At 38.7% G+C, this 12,805-nt stretch overlaps 1 protein-coding gene across 1 annotated transcript in view; it reads right to left on the bottom strand.

Moving 5' to 3' along the window:
* Window positions 1-12,805, bottom strand: part of notch2 (notch receptor 2) — a 124,704-nt gene that overhangs the window by 19,901 nt on the left and 91,998 nt on the right. Inside the window, exons 9-16 of the mRNA XM_062998819.1 lie at window positions 8,432-8,545; window positions 8,218-8,331; window positions 7,857-8,090; window positions 5,247-5,357; window positions 3,435-3,630; window positions 3,178-3,323; window positions 2,947-3,060; window positions 2,447-2,566 (exon numbers count right to left, since the gene is read on the bottom strand). Coding sequence (XP_062854889.1) covers window positions 2,447-2,566; window positions 2,947-3,060; window positions 3,178-3,323; window positions 3,435-3,630; window positions 5,247-5,357; window positions 7,857-8,090; window positions 8,218-8,331; window positions 8,432-8,545 — 1,149 coding nt within the window. The remainder of the gene's footprint in view (window positions 1-2,446; window positions 2,567-2,946; window positions 3,061-3,177; window positions 3,324-3,434; window positions 3,631-5,246; window positions 5,358-7,856; window positions 8,091-8,217; window positions 8,332-8,431; window positions 8,546-12,805) is intronic.

Consider the following 12,805-nt stretch of genomic DNA (forward strand, 5'->3'; position numbering starts at 1 on the left):
AAGTTACAAAATCTAGCAAAATTATACATTAAAAAATACAAATAAGGTGTCCATTCATGTAAAGAGTCTAGTGCAGGGGTCTCAAACTCAATTTATCTGGGGGCCGCTGGAGGTAGAGTCTAGGAGCGGCTGGGCCGCATCAAGTATTCCACAAAAAAAGGGTTTCAGGTATTCCAAACAAAAGTACAACTGATCCAAACTTCTCAATCTTTATTAATAACAGTTCAGAACATGAACAATTCTTCAGAACATAGGCTTCTTTTACCTACTCTTTGCTGCCAGAAACCTAAAGATCCAGCTCCCTTCAAAGATCCATTATTTCCAGAATTGTCTTACTGTCTTACAATTGTCTTATTGTGGTTATACAGTTTGAAAATGTTTTATGGGATGTTCTGTACTAAAATAACACATTACATCCCTAAATGTTTTAAATGTTCTATCAACATGTTTTTTCTATTATATTTTAATTAAAAACAACTATTGTGAGATTTATATCCACTTGTCCTGTTTGCATTACACAGGAGAGACCCCCCCTGCTGTTAAGAATGTTTTTTTACTAACACAAGTAACGAAGTTACGTTTACTCTGAGTACGTTTTAAATTAGTTACCTTTTACTTGAGTAGGTTTTTAGACTAGTAATTTTACTCGTATTTCAGTAAAAATTATTTAAAGTAGTAGTACTTTTACTTGAGTATAATATTTTAGTACTCTTTCCACCTCTGCCCAATACCTGAGTGTTTGGGATATTATTCAGAAAGCCCTTTCTATATATTCTGAGAGGAATTTAAAAAAATTATCATTGTTCATAGCTTTTTTGAGCACTTTTTTTTATTATTTTTCTTATCATTATTAAATTTATCTCTCAGGTGTTTATACATTTCACATTCATAAATAAAGTGATCTAGATTTTATTCTTTTTGTTTACATCCTACACATCCTTCTGCTCTACCAAATCTCTCTGCCACTGAGCTAACTCTGGTGTCCATGTTACTTCACCTCTCTTAATTCTTAATATCAAGTGCATTGTCTGTTTTATATATTTTAAATTCTTGCTCTTTTTGATTAAATTGTTCTTGGTAAATTTGTTTTCTTTTGCGATCGCACCTTTCTGTCCTCTGTATCTTGCACTGGCTGACAGGATATATTTTCCTTCCACTTGGTGTCTCTCTGAATCACGTTTCAGCCAAGTGACATTGCAAATACGTTGCTAAGTCAAAAAATAATGCGTTGCGCAACGACTCGGCAAAATAGGTGCGTGTGAGAAAACCGTGCGGGCCGCACTAACAATGAACTTTGACGTTAAGTCGGGGGCCACAAAATATCGGCCTGCGGGCCGCAATTGGCCCGTGGGCCGCGAGTTTGAGACCCCTGGTCTAGTGCCAGGAGGGATTTACATGTACATTTTCAGCATTTAGCGGACACTTTTATCCAAAGTGATTTACAGTACTGTGACAGTACACTGTCTAAGCAATTAAGGGTTAAGGGCCTTGCTCAAGGGCCCAACCTGGTAGTGCTGGGGCTTCAACAGGTGACCTTTCGATTACTAGTCCAGTACCGTAACCACTAGGCTGCCCCCATTTAGCAGACACTTTTATCCAAAGCGACTGACAGTACTGTGACAGTATACAGTCTGAGCAATTGAGGGCTAAGGGCCTTGCTCAAGGGCCCAACAGTGGCAGCCTCATAGTGCTGGGGCTTGAACATGTGACCTTTTGATTACTAGTCCAGTACCTTACCCACTAGGCTACAACTGCCCTGCACTTATCACTGAATACAGTTCAAGCAATTGAGAGTTAAGGGCCTTGCTCAGGGGACCAACAGTGGCAACTAGGCAACGGTGGGTCTTGAACCGGCAACCATATGATTACTAGTCCAGTATCTTAACCGCTGAGCTACATCACTGTAGAGATATTGCACAGAAGCTGGAAGGTCACTGGTTCAAGACTGCCAGGTTGCCACTGTTGGGCCCCTGAGCAAGGCCCTTAACCCCCAATCGCTTGCAATGTATAAAGTCTCAATTGTAAGTTGCTTTGGGTAAAGGCATCTGCTACATGCTGAAAATGTAAATGTGTACAGTTACATATTGCACTGTGTGTGTGTGTGTGTGTACAGTCACAGTTAGACATTATTGCACCTACAGAGGTCGTATATAATACATAAACAAAAGCAGTGTCATTTATTGTACATAGCAGATGCATATGTGGTGACTACTGAAACCTGTACAATTGTATATGTGTAGTAAGTATGATGGAGTGAATGAACACTGTGTTCAGTAGTGAAAGAATTACAATTAAATACATGGTGTTTAAAAATTAAAAAGCTGGAACACATTATCCTACTGATTATACATAAACTACGTGCAGACATATGTTGAAAACCACTATATCACTATATACATCACTATATCAGTGATACAGAATAGACGTATACAGGCAGCAGACTCACCTTTCCAGCCACTGGGGCATCTGCAGGTGTAAGAGGTGTAATCGAGCGATGGCTGGCACACACCTCCTCTCTGGCACGGCTGAGATGCACATGGCACCAGCTCCTCCTCACAGTACCTCCCTGTGTGTGAAGACCATGCGTATATAAACATGTACAGTATCTGTATTGTTTTAGACTCTGTATAGAATAAACACTGTAGTACTAGAGACGCTCTTCAGAGCCACCTCTGATTGGCTGAATTTTGTTAAACATAAGTTTCATAGATACAGTGGCAGCAGAATGGACTGATTATTTTTAGGGTCTGTCTGAAAACCTAGTGATCTCTCTACATAGACATATTTCAGCTGTCTAAATACTTAGATCCCTTAAAATGCTCCTACCTTTTATTTATTTTTAGGGTAAAGACTGTAAGTCAAGTTCGCCTTGCCAACAATGCTGCTCCTGCTAGATGTGACGCTATTTCTATTTCTCTATTTAGGCAGGACGAGTGTGTGCTTTACCTGTGTAAGGCAGGGGGCAGTGACAGGTGTAGCTGTTCACTCCATCTACACAGGTTCCTTTGTTCAGGCATGGATTTGACCCACATTCATTAATATTGATCTCGCAGTTTCGACCTGAGATAAAAAAAAAGGTGAAATGAATACATAAATGTTTTAAAAATGACTAGTTTATTTATTAAGAGCGGTACTCGGTACTGGATCTGTACACACACTGTTGTTCACCATGCTCACCTGTGAACCCACGCAGGCAGTTGCAGTTATAGCTGTTCACAGCATCCATGCAGGTTGCTCCATGCAGGCACGGGTTCGACTCGCATTCGTTCTTCTCCATGTCGCAGTTCTGGCCCTCGTAGCCAGGCTTACACACGCAGCGGTACCTACATACACACAGAGGTTTTAAAATGAGTACACACGGTCCCACACAGGCAGCCCGTTCAGTCGTCGCATCATCACTGGCACGTGTGCATATGCGTAATATAGGCTGATACCCGTTCTGTTCCTCCACACACTCTCCACCATTGAGGCAGGGCAGAGGGGCGCAGCGGTCCGCTCCGGAGTGGCAGACCGGACCGTGGGTGCCGGCCGGACACTGGCACTGAAATCCGTTCACCTTATCCACGCACGTCCCGCCGCTCAGACACGGGCTGGAGCTGCACTCATCTATATCCTCGGTACAGCGCTCGCCTGATCGATAAAAAGCAGGTTAGGGTGACAAAAAAAAGGGGGAGAGGGGTTAATTACATCAGATCTTAGTTATGTACAGAATAAATAGCATTTACACACGATTCAAATGGGAAAAAGGGCCATTATATCCATTCAAAATCAAACCCACAACACACTAAAGCCAACACACTCGGTCTCCAACCACCGAACCAGGGGCTGGTCCGTGGGTCTGTGGGTCATTTATTACCGGGCTGCACGAATAATCAGATATCACTAGAAAAGCAGTTTTCACTGCTTCTATTTTGGGTGTTATTGTCACCCCTAAATGGAGCAGCGTCTCTTTGCAGCGGAAAAAGCAAATTTTACACCGTTTGTGAGCAATATTATTAAATCCTCCACTCCCCGCCGGTCCGTGAAATTATATCTTATAAGAAACTGGTCCGTGGTGCAAAAAAGGTTTGGAAACGCTGCACTAAAGCACCTGGGCATTGTACGGCCCATGAGCCACATCCGGCCCGCATGAGCTCAGTGATAATTAGAAATCAGACGTGAATAAATGCACATCGCACATGAAATACGACGCCTTTGCTTTTTACTGCTATTTTTCAGCTTACGCAAGTTTCAATTTACGTTTGCGTGTGTGTGTGTGTGTGTGTGTGAGTGTATCCAACTTCACTTGTTAAGTGTTTAACAAGACATAGACGTTTAAGTATTTATTTATTGAAGTCAGATGTAAAGCCGTGCGTTTAGTTTATGGAGAACAGAGTTTGTGGAACTGTGTTTAGGAATTACGATTTAAATCTTCGTTATGGCACTAAACACAGAATAATACCAGAACTTGAACGATGCTGAGCGCTCAGATCTGAAGCTAAACTGCAAAAGCAACAAGGACTGTTTATAAACGCTGGACATCAGGGACTGGAGCGGACCAGACCAGCTTTGTGATTTTCAAAAAATGAATATCCAACAAGAACAAGGAAATTTTTCTCCCAATCTAGTCGTATCCAATTACCCGATTGCATTACGCTTCCTTTCTATCGATGCCGATCCCCACTGCTGATTGAGGAGAGCGAGACCGACACACGCCCCCTCCGACTGTTCATACACGGATCAGCTTTGTGTACAGAGGCACACCCTGATCAATGCATTTTTGCCCGACTCGTGCAGGCACCATCAATCAGCCAGCAGAGGTCCTAACTGCATCAGTTATGAGGTCCCTATCCGGCTTCCACCCTGAATGAACAACAAGCCAATCGTTGTTCATGTAGCCGCCCAGCCCAGCCGGATGGCAGAGCTGAGTTTCGAACCGATGAGAGAACAAAGGACATTTAAAAGAAATTTAAAAGCATGCACACATTTCGTTCACGTCTGAATTCATGAAAGTGGATTAAAACAGTGAGATAACGTTAATGTTTTAATTCTGCCTGATAGTAACATCGACTCTTTCCAATATCAGCTTATCAGAACTGTACAATTTACTGCTTTTTATAAAGAGATACAATTCATTTTTAAGCTGGATTATGTTTATCCTGTGGGTCCGGCCCTCCACGACAGTCCCAGTTTCTCATGTGGCCCCTTGGAAAATGTTATTGCCCACCTCTATGATTGAAACATGAAACTTTAGACCTCAGATTTACCTGCGTAACCAGGATCGCACTCGCACTTGTACTTGTTTATTCCGTCCTTACACCTGCCGTGCTGACAGGGGTTACTGGCGCAGTCGTTGTAGTTGTTCTCACAGTTCACACCTAGAGACAGAGATGACAGGACGTTCAGGTCTGTGAGAACTCGGAGGCAGAACTGAAAGCCGAGCAGACAGACCTGTACGGCCTGTTTCACACACACACACACACACACACACACACACACACACACTGAGTGCAGAACGAGTCACGGTGCTGTCCGATCCTCACGCTGTAACACACCTCAGCGGTCATGTGACGCATTTATTACACAAATCCTAGAAATTCTGCAGGGACGGTTTAGCTACCAGATTTTACAGCAGAGGAACGGTGGCATAAATTCATGTGGCTGCCACATTTTATTCTGCACAACTAATTTATGCTGATTTCCAGAACGTGTGATACTCCAGGATTGTTATTTTTAGCAGGAAAACATTTGCTTTGTGGTAAAAACTGAGTGGAAAGGAATCTGATTTGTGATCAAATTGTTTTTTCTTTCTTCTTTTCTATTTTATTGATGCATTTTCTCCCCAATTTAGCATAGCCAATTTGTCCTCCGCTGCTGGAGGATCTCTGATTGCAGTCGAGGTGGGTATACTGCTGCTCACGCCTCCTCTGACCTGCACACAGCCCTTAGCGAAACCCTTTTTCACCCATGCATTCTGCACAGGCGCCTCTATCCACTAATCAGACCCCACCCACATGGTCCGGTCATCCCGCCCTAGCAGAAACGTGTCTGCTGCGGACACTGCCAATTATGACCGCTAGATGGGGCCCAGCCGACCGGTGGCAACGCCGAGGAGTTCAGAATCTCTGCGCTGGTGTACATCCCGCTGAGTAGATACTACTCAGATTACAGTCATGTCAAACTGATGGGACAGCAGTAGCTTAGCAGTTAACATACTGGATTAGTAATTATAAGGTTGACGATTCAAGCCCCATTACCGCCAAAGTGCCACTGTTGGACCCCTGAGCAAAGCCCTTAACCCCCGATTGCTGTATGCAAACTGTATGCAGACAGTTATAGTTTATAGTTTATTATATAAACCCTGTCTTATTTTCTTGTGTTCATTCGACTTATAGTTTCTTTAGTGTAAATAAGTGCACACTATGTTACAATTACATCTTTACATCTTACATTTTTCTCGCTAGTTGTCTTTTTCCTTTCTGTTTTTCACCCTCATTCTCTTGTACTGCTGTAACAAGTTCATTTCCCCAAGGAAATCAATAAAGTCTCTGCTTATCTTATCTAAAGCAAACCTACGCTGCACTGTTGTAAGACAAACATCAGTGTCATTAATCATGGGTGACGGTAATAACACAAAAAGCACACTAGGGGGCAGGTTGCACTGTTCTGGAGGCACTGTTCCTTCCTTGGACCACTTTTGATAGATACTGACCACTGCAGACCGGGAACACCCCACAAAAGCTGCAATTTTGGAGATGCTCTGACCCAGTCGTCTAGCCATCACAATTTGGCCCTCGTCAAACTGGCTCAGATCCTCACGCTCGCCCATTTCTCCTGCTTCTAACACCAACTTTGAGGATGAAATGATCACTTGCTGCCTAATATATCCCCCCCACTGACAGGTGCCGTGATGAAGAGATAGTCAGTGTTATTCACTTCACCTTTCAGCTATGACCAGCTTAATGTTCTACGTTACTACCACATTCACTATACAGTGGTCCCTCGCTACTTCGCGGTTCGCTTTTCGCGGACTCGCTGTTTTGCGGGTTTTCACTTAAATATTACTGTGAAATATTTATCGCGGTATTTTCGCTGTTTCGCTGGTTTTTGCGGTACTCGTTCTTCACATGCGTAGGATGAATACTGTACACACCAAAAACGCAAAGTAGGACCTACCCAGCGGCCGCTTGAGACGCTACTTGCCGACGTGAGATTGTAAACAACACATGATTGGTTGACTGATGGAAAGCAACCAACCAGAGAATGCTGCTCTGTATACCAGTCGCTGATTGGCTCAGTAACCATTTCACGTTCCATCGTCTTGTTGGCATTCATCGTCATCGTCATCAGTGAACAAATTCATTATCATCAATCTACTGAACCTCTAGGACGTATCTTCTTCAATGGTGAGTACCCATATCAAATTTTAAAAATTAGTATCTAGGTTTAAGAGTTTAAAACACTTTTAGTGTACAGTATGTATGAACATTTAAGGAGTGTTTTAAAAGAAACAGGTACAGTGGGAAAGGTTATTAAGGGAATGGGAAAGTGTTATGTAGTGTATAAGTGAGTGGGGAGGGTTTATAAAAACTTAAGATAGTGTATAACTACTAAAATAATGTATAAATATTAAAATAAATATAGCGTCGCTACTTCGCGGATTTTCACTTATCGCGGGTGGTCCTGGAACGTAACACCCGCGATAAGTGAGGGATCACTGTATTCTCCTTTTGTTTACAAGCATTTGGCAACATTTGCCTCCCTAGTCTAAATAGACTGAAGTTTCTCACAGATTATCCACCTCTTTAACTCAGACAAACCTTTCATTCAAACTGACCGCACAACAAATTAGGTGTGTGTAAATGTGTGTGTGTTACCTGAGGTGCCTGGTAAGCAGTTGCACTTGTACTCGTTGACCAGGTCAATGCAGCGGCCTCCGTTCTGACACGGGTTGCTGTCGCATTCGTTAATCTGCTCGCTGCAGATCTGACCCATGTATCCGGGCAAACACTCGCACGTGAACGTGGCGATGCCATCCTTACACACACCGTAGTGGCAGGGCTTTGGGTTACACTCATCGATGTTTTCCTTACACAGGGGGCCTTTGAAACCTGAAAGAAAACGGAGGGAACATTTTCTGTATTCCTGCCTCTGTATAGTATGTGTATAATAATATATTGAGGATCAGCAGTGGCCCCTTGAATTGTTTATTTTCTGTGCTTTGTATGCTGACGATACCTTCGGCACACTCGCATTCGAAGCCGTTTGGCCTGTCGATGCACTTGGCTCCGTTGTAGCACGGCGTACTGGCACACTCATCAGTGTCCACCTGACACGTCTCTCCAGTAAAGCCTGAGATACAGACACACGAGAACGATCGCAATGATCACAACGACTCTGACGTTTGCAGGTTAATACATACAGAAACCAGCGCTTTACGTTTGCTGCTTACCTTGAGGGCACTCGCAGTAGAAGCGGCTGACCTGATCGTGGCATTTGCCGTTGTTTAGGCAGGGTAAACTGTCGCATTCGTTTATATCAATCTCACAGTGGGCTCCCTCAAAACCTGGGCACACACACATATTAGTAGTAAGCATGGGTCCAGTTCCACTGAGTGACTGTATGTTGTGAGTGTCTGTGTTCACATTATGTGGGCCCTTATATGTCTGTGTAGTTTATCTATACAAGTATCCAAGCCAGTAAGGCATGTGTTTGTATCTGTATATTTGCTTGACTGCATGTTTGTGTGTATATATAGTGTGTGTATATAGTGTGTGTGTACAGTATGTAAGTGTATATATAGTGTGTGTATATATAGTGTGTGTATATATAGTGTGTGTATATATAGTGTGTGTATACAGTATGTGTGTATATATAGTGTGTGTATATATAGTGTGTGTATACAGTATGTAAGTGTATATATAGTGTGTGTATACAGTATGTAAGTGTATACATAGTGTGTGTATACAGTATGTGTGTATATAGTGTGTGTATATATAGTGTGTGTATACAGTATGTAAGTGTATATAGTGTGTGTATATATAGTGTGTGTATACAGTATGTAAGTGTATATATAGTGTGTGTATACAGTATGTAAGTGTATACATAGTGTGTGTATACAGTATGTGTGTATATAGTGTGTGTATATATAGTGTGTGTATACAGTATGTGTGTATATAGTGTGTGTATATATAGTGTGTGTATACAGTATGTGTGTATATATAGTGTGTGTATATATAGTGTGTGTATACAGTATGTAAGTGTATACATAGTGTGTGTATACAGTATGTGTGTATATAGTGTGTGTATATATAGTGTGTGTATACAGTATGTGTGTATATAGTGTGTGTATATATAGTGTGTGTATACAGTATGTGTGTATATATAGTGTGTGTATATATAGTGTGTGTATACAGTATGTAAGTGTATATATAGTGTGTGTATACAGTATGTAAGTGTATACATAGTGTGTGTATACAGTATGTGTGTATATAGTGTGTGTATATATAGTGTGTGTATACAGTATGTAAGTGTATATATAGTGTGTGTATACAGTATGTAAGTGTATACATAGTGTGTGTATACAGTATGTGTGTATACAGTGTGTGTATATATAGTGTGTGTATACAGTATGTAAGTGTATATAGTGTGTGTATATATAGTGTGTGTATACAGTATGTAAGTGTATATATAGTGTGTGTATACAGTATGTAAGTGTATATATAGTGTGTGTATACAGTATGTGTGTATATAGTGTGTGTATATATAGTGTGTGTATACAGTGTGTGTATATAGTGTGTGTATACAGTATGTAACTGTATATATAGTGTGTGTATACAGTATGTGTGTATATAGTGTGTGTATATATAGTGTGTGTATATATAGTGTGTGTATACAGTATGTGTGTATATATAGTGTGTGTATACAGTATGTAAGTGTATATATAGTGTGTGTATACAGTATGTGTGTATATATAGTGTGTGTATACAGTGTGTGTATATATAGTGTGTGTATACAGTATGTAACTGTATATATAGTGTGTGTGTATACAGTATGTGTGTATATAGTGTGTGTATACAGTATGTAACTGTATATATAGTGTGTGTATACAGTATGTGTGTATATAGTGTGTGTATATATAGTGTGTGTATATATAGTGTGTGTATACAGTATGTGTGTATATATAGTGTGTGTATACAGTATGTAAGTGTATATATAGTGTGTGTATACAGTATGTGTGTATATATAGTGTGTGTATACAGTGTGTGTATATATAGTGTGTGTATACAGTATGTAACTGTATATATAGTGTGTGTATACAGTATGTAAGTGTATATATAGTGTGTGTATACAGTATGTGTGTATATATAGTGTGTGTATACAGTGTGTGTATATATAGTGTGTGTATACAGTATGTAAGTGTATATATAGTGTGTGTATACAGTATGTAAGTGTATATATAGTGTGTGTATACAGTATGTGTGAATATATAGTGTGTGTATACAGTGTGTGTATATATAGTGTGTGTATACAGTATGTAACTGTATATATAGTGTGTGTATACAGTATGTGTGTATATAGTGTGTGTATATATAGTGTGTGTATATATAGTGTGTGTATACAGTATGTGTGTATACAGTATGTGTGTATATATAGTGTGTGTATACAGTGTGTGTATATATAGTGTGTGTATACAGTATGTAAGTGTATATATAGTGTGTGTATACAGTATGTAAGTGTATATATAGTGTGTGTATACAGTATGTGTGTATATATAGTGTGTGTATACAGTGTGTGTATATATAGTGTGTGTATACAGTATGTAACTGTATATATAGTGTGTGTATACAGTATGTGTGTATATAGTGTGTGTATATATAGTGTGTGTATATATAGTGTGTGTATACAGTATGTGTGTATACAGTATGTGTGTATATATAGTGTGTGTATACAGTGTGTGTATATATAGTGTGTGTATACAGTATGTAACTGTATATATAGTGTGTGTATACAGTATGTGTGTATATAGTGTGTGTATATATAGTGTGTGTATACAGTGTGTGTATATATAGTGTGTGTATACAGTATGTAACTGTATATATAGTGTGTGTATACAGTATGTGTGTATATAGTGTGTGTATATATAGTGTGTGTATACAGTATGTAAGTGTATATATAGTGTGTGTATACAGTATGTAAGTGTATATATAGTGTGTGTATATATAGTGTGTGTATATATAGTGTGTGTATACAGTATGTGTGTATATAGTGTGTGTATATATAGTGTGTGTATACAGTATGTAAGTGTATATATAGTGTGTGTATACAGTATGTAAGTGTATATATAGTGTGTGTATACAGTATGTAAGTGTATATATAGTGTGTGTATACAGTATGTAAGTGTATATATAGTGTGTATACAGTATGTAAGTGTATATATAGTGTGTGTATATATAGTGTGTGTATACAGTATGTAACTGTATATATAGTGTGTGTATACAGTATGTGTGTATATAGTGTGTGTATACAGTGTGTGTATATATAGTGTGTGTATACAGTATGTAACTGTATATATAGTGTGTGTATACAGTATGTGTGTATATAGTGTGTGTATATATAGTGTGTGTATACAGTATGTAAGTGTATATATAGTGTGTGTATACAGTATGTAAGTGTATATATAGTGTGTGTATATATAGTGTGTGTATATATAGTGTGTGTATACAGTATGTGTGTATATAGTGTGTGTATATATAGTGTGTGTATACAGTATGTAAGTGTATATATAGTGTGTGTATACAGTATGTAAGTGTATATATAGTGTGTGTATACAGTATGTAAGTGTATATATAGTGTGTGTATACAGTATGTAAGTGTATATATAGTGTGTATACAGTATGTAAGTGTATATATAGTGTGTGTATATATAGTGTGTGTATACAGTATGTAAGTGTATATATAGTGTGTGTATACAGTATGTAAGTGTATATATAGTGTGTGTATACAGTATGTAAGTGTATATATAGTGTGTGTATACAGTATGTAAGTGTATATATAGTGTGTATACAGTATGTAAGTGTATATATAGTGTGTGTATACAGTATGTAAGTGTATATATAGTGTGTATACAGTATGTAAGTGTATATATAGTGTGTGTATATATAGTGTGTGTATATATAGTGTGTGTATATATAGTGTGTGTATACAGTATGTAAGTGTATATATAGTGTGTGTATACAGTATGTGTGTATATATAGTGTGTGTATACAGTATGTAAGTGTATATATAGTGTGTGTATACAGTATGTAAGTGTATATATAGTGTGTATACAGTATGTAAGTGTATATATAGTGTGTGTATATATAGTGTGTGTATATATAGTGTGTGTATATATAGTGTGTGTATATATAGAGTGTGTATATATAGTGTGTGTATACAGTATGTAAGTGTATATATAGTGTGTATACAGTATGTAAGTGTATATATAGTGTGTGTATATATAGTGTGTGTATATATAGTGTGTGTATATATAGTGTGTGTATACAGTATGTGTGTATTTAGTGTGTGTATATATAGTGTGTGTATACAGTATGTAACTGTATATATAGTGTGTGTATACAGTATGTGTGTATATAGTGTGTGTATACAGTATGTAAGTGTATATATAGTGTGTGTATACAGTATGTAAGTGTATATATAGTGTGTGTATACAGTATGTAAGTGTATATATAGTGTGTGTATACAGTATGTGTGTATATATAGTGTGTGTATATATAGTGTGTGTATACAGTATGTGTATATATAGTGTGTGTATATATAGTGTGTG

This window comes from Trichomycterus rosablanca, chromosome 7, assembly GCF_030014385.1.
Source record: "Trichomycterus rosablanca isolate fTriRos1 chromosome 7, fTriRos1.hap1, whole genome shotgun sequence".
Classification (NCBI taxonomy): Eukaryota; Metazoa; Chordata; class Actinopteri; order Siluriformes; family Trichomycteridae; genus Trichomycterus; species Trichomycterus rosablanca.